Consider the following 19,149-nt stretch of genomic DNA (forward strand, 5'->3'; position numbering starts at 1 on the left):
TGAACCATAGTTTCTTATTAAACTTAATTTTCTCTGATAAAGCCCATAACAGCACCTTTGAAGAAAAAAGAAGATATTATTTTTCTTCTTTTCTGTTCTCATTCTGTCGGACTTTAAATCATCAGCTCCTGACTGCAGCTGAGATTGATCCAATCTCATGGTGTTTGTCCTTCCCTTATCTTCCATGAGAGCCTGCTGGAACACAGGGCACAAGTGGGGTGCTGGGCACAGTTTATGCTGCAGTGTCCTTCCAATTGTGCTGTTACTTCATTTATTTTTCCTGTCCCTCTCCTATCTCTCCTCAATATTTGCCCCTGGAAGCAGTCAGATGGGCACACTTGTGCTTGTGCTCAGTTATTAATCTAAGTTTTGTTTCTGTTTGTTTGGCCAACACAGGCTGTTATCAGGGCTCTTTGTATCCAGCACACTCAGTGACTACTTCTGACTGCTGTATTTATTTATTATCAGTATTTGGAGGTTCTGGTGGTAGGTGCAGCACAGTAATGGGCTGGAGGAACTGGTTACAGGAGTGAATTGTTACTGCCATGGCATCTCCAGGCAGAGGTCCTGGGGGTGTTTGTCTTTTCTGGTCACTGGCCTGGCTGGTCAAAAGAGAAGAAAAAAAAAAAATCCACGTAAAGTTGAGACCACTGTTATCAGTAAGGTGATCCTGACACCATGAATAATGGAGAGGAAATACAGACCAGTGAGATATGGTTGCTTGGTGGGTCTCCTTTTTCACCTGCCCATCTGTCTTATAGCCACATGACTGGGCTGCACTAAGTAATTTTTCATGAGGTTTCTGAAGCTGCTACATGCCATGAGGAGGAGAAATGTCTTTGTTTTCCCCTGCCCTGGGCTGGCATATGAAGGACAAGAAGCCACTTGACCACGTGCCCTCATCTGACCAATTTTCCAGGGAGCTACAGCCTTGATTGGCACATCCTGATACCCTAGACCCAGATTGTCAACTGACCCTGAGGAGAGGCTGAGGCAGCTCTGAAAAAAGAGGAGAAAGTTCTCAGCACACACCAATGAATAAATAATAGTAAGGAAAAGGAGAGAAACCCCAAAGACAAGGAGAGGCAGAAGAGACAGGAAGGTGACTCAGTCAAGGAGCTGAAGGAAGGGAGGAAGAGGCAGAAAGAGAGGGGGGTTAGGAAGGGACTCTGAGACACTGATAGAGAGGAGGAAGGACATTGTGAAACAAGGGTAGCCCAGCCCCAGGCAGGGAGAGGAGGACTAAAGGACTTTGCCAGCTGGAAAGGTGGCAGAAAATTAAGGCAATGCCAGAGCACTGTTAAAAGTGCAGGGGCTCAAAACAATGACATGAAAGAAAAGACTGAAAAGAACAAAACAGAAGAGGAGGAAGGGGAGGAGGAAGAGGAAGAGGAGGTAGTGGAAGAGGTAGCTGAGGAAGATGGGGAAGATGAAGGCCAGGAGAAGAAAAGCAAGAAGAAATCAAAGTCTGAGGACTCAGAGATTGATGGGGAAGTGAAGAAAAAGAAAAAGAAAAAAACCAAGAAAAAGGAGTATAGTAGTGAGGATGAAGATGACTATGAGCGCAAAAAGAAAAAGAAGAAAAAAGGGAAAAAAAGCAAAGACAAGAAGAAGAAGAAGGGTGACAAGTCCAAGAAAGGAAAGATAGATGATAATTTTTTGGAGATGTATGAACAGGAGCTTCGGGACTATCATTCAGACTCCTCCAATGCTACGGAAGATGAATACAACAAAAAAAAAGGTCAGCTCCATCTTTCCCAATCTCCCCTCTTAAGCAGGCACTATTGGCCCAGCAAATGACCTTGCTGGGATCCTTCCTGGGGTGCAGGCACCAGTTATTCCTATGTGGGTCATATTTTTGTTAAATAAGTATTTTAACAGTTTGAGGCATCACTGACAGGTTGTGTTTGTATGAGCCCTTCTGTTTACAAAGCCACTTCTCCATGTGTGTGGTACTGCTGTAATTACATTCTCCTAGCTAATATTTGCATTGTGGGGCTGTGCAGAAGCAGCAGGCTCCCCCTGTGTAAGCAGGATCCATGGCAGTGGTGCAGGATCCATGGCAGTGGTGCAGGATCCTGATCAAGCAGAAGCAACCGGAGCGTGCTGGGGATTTCAGCATCCAGATGGGTGGAACACTTAAGATTGATGTAGAAGCAGAAGATCCAGCACACCAGATCTCTGGCCCCTTTAAAGTAGCCAAATAGGCCGGGGAAATATCAGTATTACCCTCTAAACCTTAATATTATGTTGTTACAATAAATAGTCCACTTGTTTCACAAGCAGACTGTACTTCGGTTCAATGCACAGTGAGCTGTGCCCCAGGTTGCACCAGAGGAGGTTTGGATTGGACATTAGTAAAAAATTCCTTAATGGAAAGGCTTATGAAGCCCTGGCACAGCTGCCCAGGGCAGTGGTGCAGGCTCCAGTCCCTGGAAGGATTTAAAAGCTGTGTGAATGTGTCACTTGGGGACATGGGTCAGCAGTGGCCTGGGCAGTGCTGGGGAATGGTTGGACTTGGTGGTCTTGGAGGGCTTTTCAAACCTAAAAAATTCTGTGATTCTGTGACTTAAGGTTTCAGATGATTCACCCATTTTCATGGGAAGACCATGGTGTACCTCCATGATTAAAAGAAAAAGCCTTGACAGGTAGGAGGATGCTCCCAAGCATTATCTCCTGGTCAGGGAGGTGGGCAGCAAAGAGGTGATGGATGCTGAGGGGTGGTACCAGCAACCAGCAACTGGATCCGGGCACGCCTGGGACGAGGCACTTCACCTCTCATCACTGTTGTTTCCCCATCAGTTAATGAGAGTTGTAACATGTGTTGTGTGTGACAACTAGGGGAGCTGAGCCTGCCTGAGGCGTGGCAAGGCTCTCCACACTCGTGGTGTGGCTCTAGGTTACCACAGCTGATGGTTTCTGTAGTGGTGATGAACGGCTGGGAAAAGAAAAATTGTTCCATTCCTCTGGTGCAGAGAAGTGAGTCCCTCACAGATATGCTGAATTTAAGCCTTGCACAAAACCTGCTTCATTTGTGATGGCCCCTGGGGGGCAGGGAGGCTGTCACACCTCATACTACATTTTTTTACATAGTTGAGAAATAATAATTTTCAAAGACAGGAGTTACAGCAAATGTTTGTAATGATTTCTCCGTGGTCTTCTGATATTAGATATTGGGATGAAATTCTTGGCTCTGAGGGTGGTGAGGTCCTGGCACAGGTTTTTCAGAGAAGCTGTGGCTGCCTCATCCCTGGAAGTGCTCAAGGCCAGGCTGGACAGAATTTCAGCTATTCCCTTTATTGTGCACCATGCTGTTATTCTTACTATTTTGAATCAAAAAAGCAGTTTTTTTTTGAGTTTGCTGCTGCTTTTCTCCCAAAGGACCATTGAGTGAAACCACTGTCGCTGGTCAGGCTCTGGAGAATTGTGTGGCCTCTGCAAGAGCCTCCCAGAAGGTTTGGGGATGTCAGCTGTCTTTGGTGCTGGTGAATATTCAGCAGAGATATATTTCAGTCCACAAGCTGTGATTCCTATTGCTGTAAAAAATAAAAGGAAGATGTTATAAATGTTTTATAAGCAGGGAGTCTATGCTGCCTGTGTCATCTGATGTCGTCTTTATCTTTCTGTATTAGCAAACAAGAGAAGGGATCCCCCCATTCAAGTTCAATCGATGACTGAAGAACAAGGCAAATCCAGCTCCTGGGGACAGGAAAACAAAAGATATCAAGTGACTGGGTGATAGTGTATCTGAGAAAATTAAAGCAGAGGTAGCAGGCATTTTTAACTAAATTGTAGTTGTTGTCCATTCCTGTGATCATGGTGTTAATGAGATTGCTTATTTATTAATAAGTGTTTGCAAAGTTATTTCTATAGTAGAGTAAAGAAAGCTACAGGGAGACTTTATTGTGGTTTTTCAGTGTTTATAAGGGCCTTAAAAAAAAGATGTAGAGAGGATTTTGACCAAAGACTGTAGTCATGTGATGAAGGGGAATGACTTTAAACTTAGAGGGTAGGTTTGAATGAACATAAGGGAGAAATTACTCCCTGGGAGGGTGGGCAGGCTTGCCAGAGCAGCTGGGGCTGCCCCTGGATCTCTGGAAGTGTCCAAGGCCAGGCTGGACAGGGTTTGGAGCAGCCTGGGACACTGGAAGGTGTCCCTGCCCATGGCAGAGGGTTAGAACTGGATGATCTTTAAGGTCCCTTCCACCCCAAACCATTCTAGGGTCTTGAGCTACCAGTAACAGTGCAAATGGCCCGTTGTGTAACAAACATTTAATCAGTGGAATTGATGGTTTTAAGGGCAGTAGGTTGACACAGCTCCCAGGCTGCCCAAACCATCATCAAAGCTTCTACAGGTGACAGATGTCTGAGGTCCAGGTGTCTTTCAGAGACAAACTCTTTAGAGGAATTTAACTATTTTTTTCCCCATACATTTCTCTGGATATCTCAGGTCTTCTCTGTGATAGGGAATAGTCAGACTGGCATGTTTATTTATCCTCCCACTCAAGTTTGTGGTCATGGTATTTTGAAGGAAGGGAGCAAATGTCTGTCTGTTTTCTGGGTGACTCCCACCAAGGCCATGGATTGTGTTGGTAGGAAGAAAGAAAATGTTTCTCTTTCCAAACTTGCTTTCATGCCATTAAATGTGTGTTCCCTCTGGCTGAATCAGTAGCTGCCACCTTGGTGAGTCCAGGTCTAGACATGCACAGGGTGTGACAGATGTCCCATGTCACAGAAAAATTCTCGTGACTCAGGAGAACTTCAAACTTCCCTCTTTGGTGTGGCTTGCCAAGAGCCATAACTCACTTCAGAGGATAACAATCTGTTTTTTGGAGGTCCTCATGATGGTGAAATCCTCTATTTTTCTTTTCACTCCTCCTTTTTTTCCCCTACAAAGTTTCAGATATGGATATTATGGATATCATTGTGCATATTATCTGTAAATGGTGGGATCATCATCCCTGGAAGTGTTGAAAAAAACATGTGGATATGGCACTTGGGGACATTGGTTGCTGGTGGGCTTGGAAGTGTAACAGAATTGTTGGACTTGATCTTAGAGGCTTTTCTAACCTCAGAGTTCTGTGATTCTCTGCTGCTTTGTCCTTCTTGTCCAATGAGTCAAGCTGGACTTCAGTGGTCTTAGCAATACAACAATCATAACATGAAGAAGCTATTCAAAAGATGCATTTTTTTGTTAACATGTTGCCTCAAATGTTGATGGAAGGGGAAAACAGCCACTGCTGATTTGTAAATAGATATGCAAGCTGCTCATCACTTCCTCTGATGTGTGCCATTGGATTTATTGTGTTATATTTATCACACATGGTCATGTTCCTCCAGCGACTGCTGCAAAGGGCTACACAGGAAAAGCATTCAGGACATGCTGAGCTTATTGCTAAGTCCTGTTTAATGCAATTTAGCAGGAGTGGAGGAAAGCAAGTGCTGTGTAGTGGCCAGCTCTGTCCCTGTGCTCTTTACAGAACCGCAGTGGTGCTTTTATAGACAATCATCAGCTGCAGAATCACCTTGTGTGCACTCTGCTCCCACTGATCTTCCCCAGCTGAGGCTTTGATTAATATTCTGAGTCAGGATGAACAAGGACTCCTCTTTGGAAGACAGATAATATTTTTACTCCTTGGAACTAAAATCAGCTTGGGTTTTAGGCATAAAACATTCTGAGGAGAGCTTTGTGCCAGTGGCAATTTTATGTTTTGTGATCTGGTGGCAGATTCCAACTGTGCTACAGAGAGGAGGTGGTTCTGCACTCTCTGAACTCTCCTTGGAGCTATGGATCTCGTCTGCTTGCCTCCCAGCATCTCTCAGAGCTGAAAATGACCACAGAAAATACATATTTTGAAAAGTTCAGATAGTTTTAAACATTTGTTGGACGTGAGTACATGCCTGGAATAGAGAAGGCTTCAGAACTACTTAATTGAATCTTCCAGTACCTGAAGAGAGCCTGCAAGAGAGTTGGAAAGGGGCTATTTACAAGAGCCTGGTGTGACAGAACAATGGGGAATGATTTCATACTGAGAGAGGATAGGTTTAGAGTTAAATGTTAGGAAGAAATTCTTCTCCATGGAGGGGGTGAAACACAAGGTCTCCAATCCCTGAAAGTGTTCTAGGGCAGCCTGGGTGTGGCTTGGAGCAACCTGGTCTAGTGGAAGGTGTCCCTTCCTTGGCTTGGGATTAAGGTCCTTTCCAACCCAGGCCATTCTATGATTCTGTGAACTATCACAGAAGTTCACTGTTGTGTGACAGAACAAGCCAATATTAAATTAGTTGTGATACTAAGGTGTTGATTAGTTTCAGGAGCACTTGATAATAACTTTTATGTAGGTGCTAAAAAATTCTTTGTGCCTGTCTTTTACACACCCCTGCTACACACCTGTGTGCTCCCACTGGAGAACTGAAGTTGTCTGGAGGTTTCATGCTGAAACAGGGTCTCACAAGCTGGAGATGAGTGATTAAAATGCTGAGAGAGGGGCTGTGCAAGGAATAGTAGCTGATCATAGTCCATGATGAGCCATCGACTTGGAGCAGGGATGTCACTAGTCACTGGTGTGGAAAATCAGTGTCATAAAGCAGATGAATGCAAATAAACCTTTTTGGAGCAAGTTCTTGCTGGTGTCTGGAGGTTTGCAGATGTCACCTTTCCTTTGCAGGTACAAGTTTGGCCAAGTGCAGGCACAGGGCTGGGGGGAGCGAGCACTTGTGCTCCCCCACCTCTCCCTCTGCCAGGGCAGGACCCCAAACATACGCAGAATTCATTCTTGTTAGGCACATGCGATCCATTTGGGATGGCTCAGTCCAGCTGGCAGCCCCAAAAACAGCATCAAGGAACAGCTGTGGGTGCCAGGCTGCCAAAGGCACGGCACAGCTGATGTGAAACCCACACCCGTGAGCAGGAGCCGCAGCTTCCCAGCACTGCTGCTCTCCTCACACCCAAAACAATCAGATCTGAATGGAGTGGTGAGGTCGGTTTTATAGAGCTCAGTTTTATACCCTTAACTGCCTTGTGGGTACCTTTTAGATTGAGTGTTTGGGTTTGGACTCAAAGAGAAAACACCTGAATGCTCCTGGAGAGGAGCTGAACGAAGTTTGCACTGAGAAGAGATGTTAAATGCAGATCGGTATGTTCAATCCTAGATGTGCTCTCCCCAGCCCAGATATCACATCAGTCTGGATTCAATTATCTGCAGCATCCAAGGAGCCCTCTCTGGGGAAGTTGACCTTTAGAGGATGCAGGACTAGAATTTGTTCACACTGGAATAATTCAGGAATATTTGGGGGGTTTTCCCTTTTCCCTTGTATCCCTCTTCCCTTCTCTTTTTCCTTCCTTAAGAATCGAGATTCCTATGTCTTTAAAACATCCAAGCTCTGCCTGAGTAGTTTTTCATTTTCTGGTTGCAGAAATAGAACTGAGGAGTTGCTTTTGCTCACAGGTACAGCAGTTCCTCTACTGGTACATCAAATTCCCAGTTTCAGGACTGCATTGGTATTTTAAGGATCATTAGTTTTGTTTCCATTTATACTTTGTTAAATATACATCTTCTAGGTCCTCTGTCAAGCTGTTTATCATCCTGTACCTGGGAATTTGGACTAATATCTGAATACTGTTCCATTAAAACAGCAGAATTCCATCCATCAGGATGGAAACTCTGGGCAAAAAATAATACTGAGCTGCAAGTGGATAGCACAGAGAGGGGGCCAGGGCAAACCAGTATTTTATTCCAGCACAGAACAATGCTACAGCCTCAGGTGAGGTGGTTTATCCATCTGAGGCCCAGGAAAACAGAGACTCATGGTGGGTTTGGTGCCAAGAGCCTCTGATCACTGCTGGGATCTGCTGGTTTACTGAGGGTTTGTTTCAGCTGTCAAATTTGCAATCAGGATGTAGCTTCCAGATTCACAACATGTTTTTGTCTGGTTAAGGCCTCCTCTTGGCTGACTATTGCTGCTCTAAGAAATATTTATTTATTGTCAGTGCCTTGTGGGTGCAGCTGTTTCTCCAGGCATTTTCAGAGAGGTTTTTCTTCCTTGCAACACAGTGACACAAATACCTGAATGACAACACTGAAAGGAAGACTGGAAATAATAATTGTGATTTCGTTGATGGATTTATGTGTGCTGCAAGACAGGCTGGACACATATCACTGAGGAGTTGTGCACTGTTGCTGTAATTGAACGTGGTTGTTGGAAACTAGGTCTTTTTGGCACTTTGTCACCTGATGTTCAGATCTGTTGTATTTTTCAACATCAGTTTGGAGTTCTGCATTTTATAGACTACTGTATTGTAGCAGTATCTCAATCAGACTTTCTCTGTGAACTGCAAGTGTTAATTAGGATATATTTGTAAAGAAGGCAGAGGTAGGAGGTGGGAAGGCTATAGCATTTTTTAAAATTATTTTTAAGATTTTTTTTTTAATTTAAATTTAAATAATTAATTTTATAATTTAAAAATTTAAAATTTTAAAATTAAAACTTTAAGGTGCCATTTGAATAATAGAAACTCTGTGCCAAGACTACTTAAATCGGGGAGTTGTTACTTATTCCTAGAATCACAGAATCCTAGAATGGTTTGGGCTGGAAGAGACCTTGGAGGTTACATCATTCCAATGCTCTGCCAGGGGCAGGGACACCTTCCACAAGACCAGTTTTCTCCAAACCTCACCCAGCCTAACTCACAACCCAGCAATGCTCATGTAAACGTGGGTAACACACATAAATTGTATTTATTACAATTATAATATCATTTATTACAAGCTTCTGTCAGGCATTGTTCCCTCTTAGGCCTGCTGTGGGGCTGCTGTCCGTGCTGGCGGTGTCCTCCAGGCCTCACCTGCTGCTGGCTTTGCCAGCTGTTGACTCTGTGGCTTCCACAGCTGTTGACTCAGTGGCTTTGCCAGCTGTTCCCTCCTGAACACATTCCTGTTGGATTCAGCGCCTCAGGCCAAGCAGTTTTGAAACACGTTGATGTGGGTGTGTTTTTCTCTGTGAAAACAGCTCAGCAGTTCCCCAGAAAAAAGAAAAAAAAAAGGCTGTGAGAAATGTCTTGCCTTGCTCATGTCAGGGAACATCCACCTGCAGTGCCTCCAGGCCAGAGACTCTGGGCAGTAGTGGGCAATAAAAGAGTCTTTGGTGAAATTGCTCTTCCTCCTACCTGGGTGTTTGGGTCAGGGTGGCAGCAAAGAGAGAATCTCTCCTTGATCTTTGTTTTTCTCTGTGTAGGTGACTAAAAGAAGGCAGGGATGTTGTTAGAGTCTGGTGACATAGAACATAAAGCCACAGAATGGTTTGGGTTGGCAGGGATCTTGAAGCTCATCCAGTGCCACCCCCTGACATGGCAGGGACACCTTCCCCTGTCCCAGGCTGCTCCAAGCTCCATCCAACCTGGCCTTGGGCACTGCCAGGGGTGGAACAGCCACAGCTGCTCTGGGCACCCTGTGCCAGGGCCTGCCCACCCTCAAAGGGAAGAATTTCTCCCCAGTATCCCACCTAACCCTGCCTTCTGGAAGTGGGAAGGCATTCCCTGTGTCCTGTCAATCCATGTTCTTGTCCAGCATCTCTCCCCAGCTTTCTAACAAGCTCCCTTCAGGTACTTGAAGCCTACAAGAAGGTCACCCCAGACCCTTCTCTTCTCCAGGCTGCACAATCCCAATGCCTTCAGCCTTTCCTCGTAGGAGAGGTGCTCCATCCCTGTAATCACAGACATGACAGGCAGCAGGGAATTACTTCCAGCTGCACTCTGCAGACACATTGCTCTACCGCAGACTTTGTCCAATGCTGCAGATAAAATCAATTTCGTATTTTACCCAGGCTGTGCTATGCACCTCCCATTGGACAGAAATTTCTAATGTTCTTGTCAACAATGGTGACTCAGAGACACCCCATGTCCTGGCAGGTCTTTCTTGCCTCCTAGAGATGATGAAAGAAATGGAACAGGTTTCTGTCTCTCTCCCCTGAGGCACAGTCTTTTCCTCCAACACAATTTAAGCTTGAATAGAAAAGATGTTGATTGTTAAACTAATTCTACTTTACTGTTCCAGCAAAGAACTAAGGTGGATTTTCCTGGTAGTGCTCAGGCAAAAATACTCTTTAAGTGGTAGCTGGAACACCAGATGAATTGAGTTTGGCTTCCTACAGTGCATGAGAATGAAATGTTGATTTTTGCAATAACTGATGAAGTAAAACACACTCCAAACCATGACTACTCTGCCTGTGAGAACAGGCAGGACAGTGTTCAGCTTTGGATTTATATTTTAAGAGATAAATGATAATTCAGGGCTCAAGATAATGACACTTGTGTGTACTAGCACTAAATTTGCTTAGAAAACCTCCCTAATTCATGTCTGTGACAAGTCTCAAAATACAAGATGCGATTAATTCTGCAATTCCTTGTATAAACTATGAATAACAAAATGTGTAGCAGTGTGCAACCAGTCCAAATAATTGTGAAAAAAAATCCCTCTCCTTTTGCTTTGAATAATTAATTTGGCATCCATGCCAGACTCAAAAGCTTCTTTCCATGCAGCACATAAAGAGCAGGCAATCTCTCATAGAGTGTGAGGCCCAAATCTGCTCACAGTTCTGAGGTACGAATCCAAACCCATTGTGCTCAGGTCAGTGGAGTTAGTCAGGATTTGCTTCAGAGTGAATGAGAGGAGAATTTGACTCATTTTGTGTATGACAAGAGATTATTGCACAAATTGTGGCTCGCTAAAAACAAACAGGCTGCAATTTAAAAGGCCCATCTTTGTGCTGGGTAAAGGATGGTCCCGATTAAACTGTAACCATCACAAGCATTTAACTGATGTTTTCACATGCACAGAGTATTGTTTTGTCAAACATAACCTGTAGCAGTCAGCACAGACCCTTAAAAACTTCCAAGTATTTTGCAAAAATGTCAAGGTACTCTTCAGGTGCTCCAAGACAAACACATTCCGAAGTGCTTCAGGAGAAGCCAGAGTGATTGGTGCTTTGCATGAATCAACATGAAGTGAATATTGAGAATAATCAGTGAATTCCCAGCTGGAAGCTCAGCAAACAGCCATTAGTGCTGCTGAGGTAAATGCATCCTGCTAAACAGATGCATCTGAAGGTAGCTCTGAAAGCCACAGCTCCAAAACAGTTGATGTTGATTTGGGCTTAAATTCAAGATGAATCACAGAATCCCAGAGTGGCTGAGGCTGGAAGGGACCACAGTGGGTCCTCTGGTTCCATCTCCCTGCTCCAGCAGGGTCATCCCAGAACACAGGGCACAGGATTTTTTCCAGATGTTTCTGGAATATCTCCAGTGAGGGAGACTCCACACCCTCTCTGGTCTCTGTTTCAGCCCTTCATCACTGCACAGTGAAAAAATTCTTCCTCATGTTCAGATGGAACTTTCTGAGCATCAGTTTTCTCCCTGTTCTTCTTGCTCAACTGTTCTGTGTCACTGAGAAGAGTCTGATCCTCTGACACATCCCTTCAGAAACCTGTGGTTTGTGCTTTCCCTCTTCCTTCCCCAAACTTCTCACTATCTTTTCTGTCTTATTTCACCTGCTTAATCATTCTTGTGGCACAACCTTAATTTTTTTTCTACCAAGGGCCAGTCTTGCTAGACAGAAATTAGGCACCAGCTCAGTTCTCCATATTCACCTCATGAGAACGTGACCTGACAGGACCTGAAGTCACTGCCATAATTGATGCTGAGCAGTCCCATGCTGTTGGAGTCAGAAAAACCTGAATTTGTCAGCCAAACAACTCCTCTCTCCTGGATATATTCCTTTCATGGGGAGCTAAGGGACGTTTCCATGTTCCTGACTAAAGTGTCCCAGTCTGCACTTGTTAGTGTTCATAGTTTTACAGCAATTTTAGGAGTAATTTTGTAGCCATGGATTTATATTAGCCCACTTCATATTTATCATCTCCCTCTGCAAGGCAAGGAAATGGTTGTGTTTCCAGCAGCAATGCAGTGTAACTTGATACTGATTTTATGCTGTCTGTGTCCTGCGCTTGAAATGACCATTTCTGAATGCTTATTCTCAACAAAGAAAGTATTGTCTGTAATTTCCTTTATTGAGCTTGTATTTGCCTGAGAACAGTAATGGGTTTGCAGCTCATAGCACATCAGCCCTGTTTAGTTTGCTGGAACTTTCAGCAGCTTCTGAAGCCTTAGTGCTGGATAGCTGAACAGTGGAGTCAGCTGGGGATTCAATATCTACCAGAGGAGATAAGTGAACTAAATTCCACTTGATTGAGATAATATTTGGAACAAAAGAGCCTGTATCAGTAAGTGTATTAAAGCTTTGTATTGACTCTGCCTGGCCCATTGGGAGAAAAGCAAGATTTGGAGACTGGGCTGAAAGTCAAGCATTCTCATACTAACACTTTGGATTTCTGTAACTTGGCCGTGATCTGAGCACTCAGAGTAGACTCACTTTGACCTTGGGGCAGGGTTGTTTGCTGGGAATAAAAAAAAAACCAAAATAACACCTTGATGATGGTGTCTTCCTGCGAGCAGAGGTCCAAGCAGCAGGATGATCAGACTGGGGTCCAGTCCTTTCTCTCTTGCCTTGGGGCTCCTCTACCCAGGGGCTGCCATGAACTCAGCCAGCACTGCTAGAAAAAGCATTAAGGAGTACCACAGATGACAGAGTGATTTGGGTTGGAAGGGGCCTTTAAGAATATTTAATTCCAAGCCTCTGCCTCCACTACAGCAGGTTGCCCCGAGCCCCATGTCAGGAGCATCTGAACGCTGGCTTCATGACCTGACCACTTGGGTGAAGACCTTGGGGGATTCTGTCCATGTCTGAAGGGAGGTGAATGACCAGTGAAAATATCTGGAGACGTGGGAATGTCATCTTGTGTTTGACCAAGAAGGAAGTAGTGGCATCATGGGTGCAAAGTCATACACGGAGGGGCTAAGAAGCCTCTGCCAAACTACTTCTCAGTGTGCCAAAACAGCAGGAACGTGTCAAAGGAGCTGGTTTTTTACACTGTAGAAGCCAAAAGTAATTGCAAAGCTCTGAAGAAGTACCATGGAGGAAATTCTTTGGTGAACATTAATGATCCAGAAAATAATCATGGGGGTGGACCTTCCATGAGAACTTGGATCTTTTGAGTGATGGAGACTGTGAAAAATAGGGACGCAAAATAGGAAGATTAGAAATACAATGAGGCCATCCAAAAACCAAGAAAGGAACTTGGTGGGAAGATGTATGAAATTTATATGATACCTGAGAATTTAATTTCTGTATTTTTCTAATGTTCCTTGCCACAACTGGGACATTAAGAAGTAAATTTGAAACTTCTAACCTAGATGCCAGCTTTGGTTAGATAACTTCCATAGATATCAAGTTTCAAGCATTTTAGTTAATTCAGTTTTATCATCCTAAATCACAAAATACAAGATGTTTATGCTTGGGATTTGCTAGCACTGGACATGTTCTCTCAAAGCCAGAACATCCAATTATTCAGGAACATAATTCAGGGTGGTTATGAAATGTCACTAACCTACAGGTCTTGTTGAACAATATCATGGATGCTGTTCCCAGCAAAGGGACTGGGGTACAAAATGTTCCCCACCCCACCTCAGTATCCTTGTCTGCCTGCTGGACCCTCAAACTGCAGAGCAAATATGACACCCAATAGCTGCCAGGGGCTGATAAAAAATTGAAGGAAAAAAGTGCAAAGAAAAGAAACAATCCTGAATCTATACTGCTGAACTCCCATGCCTTTGAAGGAAGTGACTAAATAATCTGCACTTGTCTCCTGCCTTTTGCAGAAGGAGCTGGCATCAATATTAGTATTAAACTTTAATTTTCCTCCTGCAAAGGAAATTATGGGCTCTGCATCCGTGATATCACTGGAAATCTGGGACATTATTTATTTGCACAGCTGGCCATCCAGATATAATTTTGGAAAAGGGATGGCAGGGCTCCTTCCCCCTTCCAGCAGTGCACTGTGACATGTGTCAAATGCAGAGATGTGCTGATGTCACCAACCCAGACCCTCCTTTTGTCCCTCAGTGCAAAGTTAATTAAAATGGTGTTTAGCCACAGCATACCTGGTAATGACATGATCTAATAAATCCGGGCTCAACATACCTGCCCTGGTAAAAACCACTCATCCACGTGCTGCCTGCCCACTGCAGTGTATGGAGGCTGGTTTTGGGGTTGTGAACTTAAAGTGCATCTTAAACCCCCATCTACTCGGGTTGTCATTGTTTTTCAACTGTGAGACTCCCATTGCAGAAATCAGATGAGGAATTTGATTTTTATGGGGGGAAAATTGTGGCTTGGTGGCGGGTTCTGTCTTACATGATGTCCCTGTATGCATGACCTCACCTGCTAGGGATTGAAAAGTGGGAGTAGATCATCTTCTGCAACTTCTGCAAGGAAACTAAGATTAGTTGTAGAGATGAAGTGATGTCAATACCTACACAGGTGCAGCAGACCAGCTCAAGAATTGGTTTCACTTGATGGGCAGGTTTAACATGGCAGACTCTGTCACATATAACCAGTAAGTCCTAGCACTTCTGTACCAGTAAAAAAAACCTAGAAAAACTGTCTGAGCTTTTGAAAGGTCTCCAAGAACTTACAGATTATTGTGATGGCTTTTTTTTTCCCTCTTCTCACATGAAAAATGCCAGCACACCAGCACAAATTTGAACACGACTTGACCTCACCCCTGAAAACCAGAACAGGGGCAAATTTTGCTTAGGCTCTATGGAGAAAGAGGAGACAATGCCTAAAGGTCCTTTTCCCTTAAAAAGCTTAGAATCATGGAATGATTAAGGTTGGAAAAGATCTCCAAGATCATCGAGTCCAACCTTTGACCAAACGCCGACGTTGCCGACTAGACCAGGCACGAAGCGCCACGTCCGGTGATTGAAGCCTGCAGAAGGATGCTGAGCTGTAGCTGAAGCTTTGGCAGTGCCCGTAGGAAGCTCTGACAGTGATAAATACTTCCACGGCACAGATAAGTCATAATGCTCTTTGAGATGATCAGGCATAAAAGGCTGCTCTGGATGAGCACAGCAATATTTTAACGTAAGCCGGCTGCTTCCGAAGCGGAGCCGATGCAGCCGAGAGCCCTGGAGCGACTGGCGGTGACTCACCGGGGCAGGGTGGATTACAGATCTCCCTCCTGCTAATGGCTAATGCAAACACGTCGTCTGTCTCTCCCTGCTATGCCAAACATCTCCCGTTGGCATGTGGGAATGCTAACAGGAGGAAGGTGAAATGAAAACACTGCTCATACACATTACTCATGTGCAAGCTGTGGATCCCATATTCTTCTTCCTGGGTTTTTTTTTGCAAACAAATATCCTCTTCCTTTTAGCCTATAAATGAAATACACCAAGCCAAGGGTTTCTTAAAATGTTGCCAAGCACAGATCACAATTTACTGTACTTATTACAATAATGTCCCCCCCTTTCTGTCCTATTGGCATTCATGGGAAGGTGAGATTAGGAAAATATTGCACTATTTTTTTTTTTCTCAATGCAACAGAGCTGATGGAAATAAAGAATAGTTTTTGATCAGTTTTAAATGAGTGCCCTGCATTTTCTCTTTTAGATGAAATGGTGATTAAATTTATTTTTGGTGATGTTTTGAGGGAGAGCATTATTGTGGAAAAACATTTGATGCTCAGAGCAGAGTTGCAATATATTTTTTCTCTCTTTTGAATATACATAGAATAGAATAGATATGTGAATAGATTTTGTGATGTAGTAAGTGTAGTGAGGGAGAGATGGACATTAATGCAATATGTAACAGTTCTGGTTCACCCATGAATAGGGCAAATTTTATAGAACTAGTTGTGAGAAATCCCATAGTTAGCAGCCAGTTTGCACAGGATGAAATTATGAAAGTATAGCCTTTCCTCTAGCTTATCGGTCTGAGGTTGAAATGCCATCATTAGATCATGAACATCACATTGTCTGAAGCCAAAAAGGGCCATCAGGGTGCATAGTTTGGCCACAGGCAAGGTTTTGCAATTTCTTCCAGTTCCTTCTTTGTTGAACCAACCAAGACGTCCTTCAGTAAAGTAACCTGTTCTCAAGCCTCAAGTCTTGTTCTAGCATCACTCATCATCCTAACAAATGTGTGTCTGACTATTATTTGAATCTGTCTAACTCTGCCTTTTGGCCATTGGATCTTGTCATGCCACTTGAGTAAAAGGCATTTTTTAACTTGTGTGTCTCCCAAGATATATATGTGTGTAAATAAAGTCGTCACTCAGTCTACTATTTGGAAAGTTAAATAGATAGGGCTTTGAGACTCTAATTTAAGTGTTTTCCTACCTATTGGCAGGGGGGTTAGTTTGGATTTCAGGAAAAGTTCTTCTCCCTGGGGGCCTGGCAGTGCCCAGGCTCCCCAGGGAATGAGCGCAGCCAGAGCTCCAGGAAAGTTTGGACACCATTCCACGGATGCCCAGGGTGGGATTGTTGGGATGTTTGTGCAGTGCCAGGAACTGGACTGGGTGATTCTGGTGGGTCCTGTGAGAGACTGGAAAGATTAATGTCTTGTTGAGCGAGACTTTTTGGGGCCTTCCAGGTCTCTTCCAATTCAGGACATTCTGTGATTCTCCCCATGATTTACCATTTAGTCTTTGACAAAATCTCTAGAACAATCAAGATGCAAAATTCCTGGCTGTAGCAATGTCTCAGCTTCCATACAAATATCTTATCAGAGCAAACAGGAAAACATGCATTGCACTGACATGTGCATAAATGAAAAGTGGCTCAACAGCTTTAACACTTCACATAAATTCCTCTGCTCTGTGTAACACATGCACATGCATTACGGTAGGGGAGGCAGCAAGTTCACAGAGAAGTGTTTTATTTGCAGCAAAATCCATCCTAACTCAGTCCCTCTCTGCTGATGCCAACTGTCTCCAGCAGTTTTGTTTGATGTGATGATTTCTGACAGCTGGGTTCACTATGCCCTGTCCAAGAGATGGATTTGTTTGGGCAGTGGCTGCATTGATCCATCTCTAGGGTGTCTATCAGCTCAGGTTTGGTGATGACTTGGACCTATAAAGTGTAGGGTGAGGACCTTCTCCTGTTGTCCTGATGTTTCTTTTCTCCTTCTACAGTTTACGAGGTGGTGACAGTGACAGGAGATGTCCGGGGAGCAGGGACTGACGCCAATGTCTTTGTCACTCTCTTTGGAGAGCACGGGATCACTCCCAAGACTCATCTCACCAGCAAGTAAGTGTCTGGAGGAAAATCTGTATCTTTGAGGCCTGTCCTTCAGGGGCTGTTAAAGCATTTTGATAAAACATAATATCATGCTGATGGATGTGGAGGGAATAAATCTATACAGTATTTTAAGATCACCAGGGAAATCTGAAGTTTTGCCATTGCGTATTTTGTACCCAATCCGTTGCAAACCTGCATTCCCTTCTGTAGGTGGAAATCCGTGTTATATAAGGCTCATACTTGCAAGGTGTGGGGATATTTGCTTTTCTTAGAGCTTAATTTTGGAGCTCCCAGTTTAGGAGCTGAGAATATTCATTGCTTGTTGGAGTGGGCATGATGGGCTATATTCCCATGCCTAGATCCCACGGAGGTCTCCATGCTAGTCAGGTACAGACAGAAATGTCCTTGAGTGATTCTGGAGAGTAACTCGGTGGGTTTGAAGTAATGATGAGAGATAACCACCTACAGCCAGCCATAGGAAATTTGAGGCAAGCAGAAATGGAAGAATTTAACTGACTCCTAATTTAGACTGCTTCCATCCTATCTGCTGCATGCCTTGCTGCACACCCCTGTAGTTGCACATCACTGGTGGCCCTGTTCTATTTTCCTCCAGCTGATGTCAACATCATCCTATGGATGCATCTTCTCATTCCTTATTAGCATGGAATGGTGGAAGCCATGTTTTATAATTTAAGAACCAATTAAAATGCTTTTGACGCTCTAAATAGCTTTTTTTTGCTTTTTTTTTTTTTGCTTTTTTGGTTAAAAAGTAAGCATCAGGGCCAGCAGGTGCTCATTTCCCATGAAAGCAAGATGACTTTTAACAAAGTACCAACTCTGCATATACTAATTTCCCCTTAGTCAGGCAATTGCACTAAGATAAAGGAGAAATCCTTTCTCCAAAGTGTCTGGGAGAGGCTGTATGTCTCTGTTTTTCAGTGTTCTTATTGTTTTGGTTTACTTGAAAATGTGTTTCAGAATTATTAATCCTGTGCTAATGTCACACGGTAACTTCACATTTTCTCCATTTCTACAGCACCGACAAGAGGTACCTGCAGCTATTTTAAATTTTACCCTCAAAAGAGCTTCTCTTCCCAGTGAAACAACTCAAACATGAGAGTCTGTAAAGAAAATGATATGGGAATGGTAAAGAAAATACATGAAATTTCAGCCCTGTTTGCCATATTTGAAATTCAGAAACCAGAGCTAGGCAAAGGAGTTCTATTATCTCAGAATCTCCAGAAACACCAGGGAGAGCTTCCTGGTGGTATATTATATATCTGTATAAGATGCTTTGGTTTTGTTGTGTGATTTTCATCCAACAAACTGACAAAGCAGAATGACATTTTCCTTGATTTAACAGAGAGGGAAAATGAGGCAAGGACCTGTAAGAGGACGTGGTTCCATAGCAAGTCAGTGACAGAGCTGGGAACAGCAGCAGCAGCTCTGCTGGGGAAAGCTTCTAGCCTTCAGTCCTGCCTCGTAGTATTTGGCAAAGCCATCAAAGCAACATCTGCTTTCCAGGGAGTTGTCTTGTAGTCAGCATTTACATAAATAGCCATTTCATTGGGAAAGCACTCATCTGCTTTAGGCTATGGAAAGCACCCAAATATTACCCAAAAAAATTAATAAATATACTCTATGCCCTGTAGAGAAGCCAAAAGATGTCCCTAACACATTTCTCAATCATCTGTGGCATTAAACATGCTGCTGGTTGTGCAGGTGGTCTCTGCTGGCACTTGGGTTAATGCCTCCTCTTTCCTCTTGCCCTCACCACTTTTATTTTGTGAAAGGGAAAAAGAAAGGACACACAGAGATTATTTTAGGTTGCAGCAGCAGCACTCTGAGCTGGTTCAGACCTGAGTTAGCCTTTTGGGCTTGGTCTCTGCTGCTGCAGTGAGCAGATGGCTGAGGTGTGGAAAGCAAGGATGGAAGGCTTGGGAAGCCAATCTTCTGCA

At 43.8% G+C, this 19,149-nt stretch overlaps 1 protein-coding gene across 1 annotated transcript in view; it reads left to right on the top strand.

The window, feature by feature from the left end:
- The first annotated feature begins 1,329 nt into the window (after positions 1-1,329).
- Positions 1,330-19,149, top strand: part of LOXHD1 (lipoxygenase homology domains 1) — a 148,584-nt gene continuing 130,764 nt past the window's right edge. The window contains exons 1-3 of the mRNA XM_015652111.3: positions 1,330-1,741; positions 17,086-17,200; positions 18,228-18,239. Coding sequence (XP_015507597.2) covers positions 1,330-1,741; positions 17,086-17,200; positions 18,228-18,239 — 539 coding nt within the window. The remainder of the gene's footprint in view (positions 1,742-17,085; positions 17,201-18,227; positions 18,240-19,149) is intronic.

The sequence above is a fragment of the Parus major genome, chromosome Z, assembly GCF_001522545.3.
Source record: "Parus major isolate Abel chromosome Z, Parus_major1.1, whole genome shotgun sequence".
Taxonomy (NCBI): Eukaryota; Metazoa; Chordata; class Aves; order Passeriformes; family Paridae; genus Parus; species Parus major.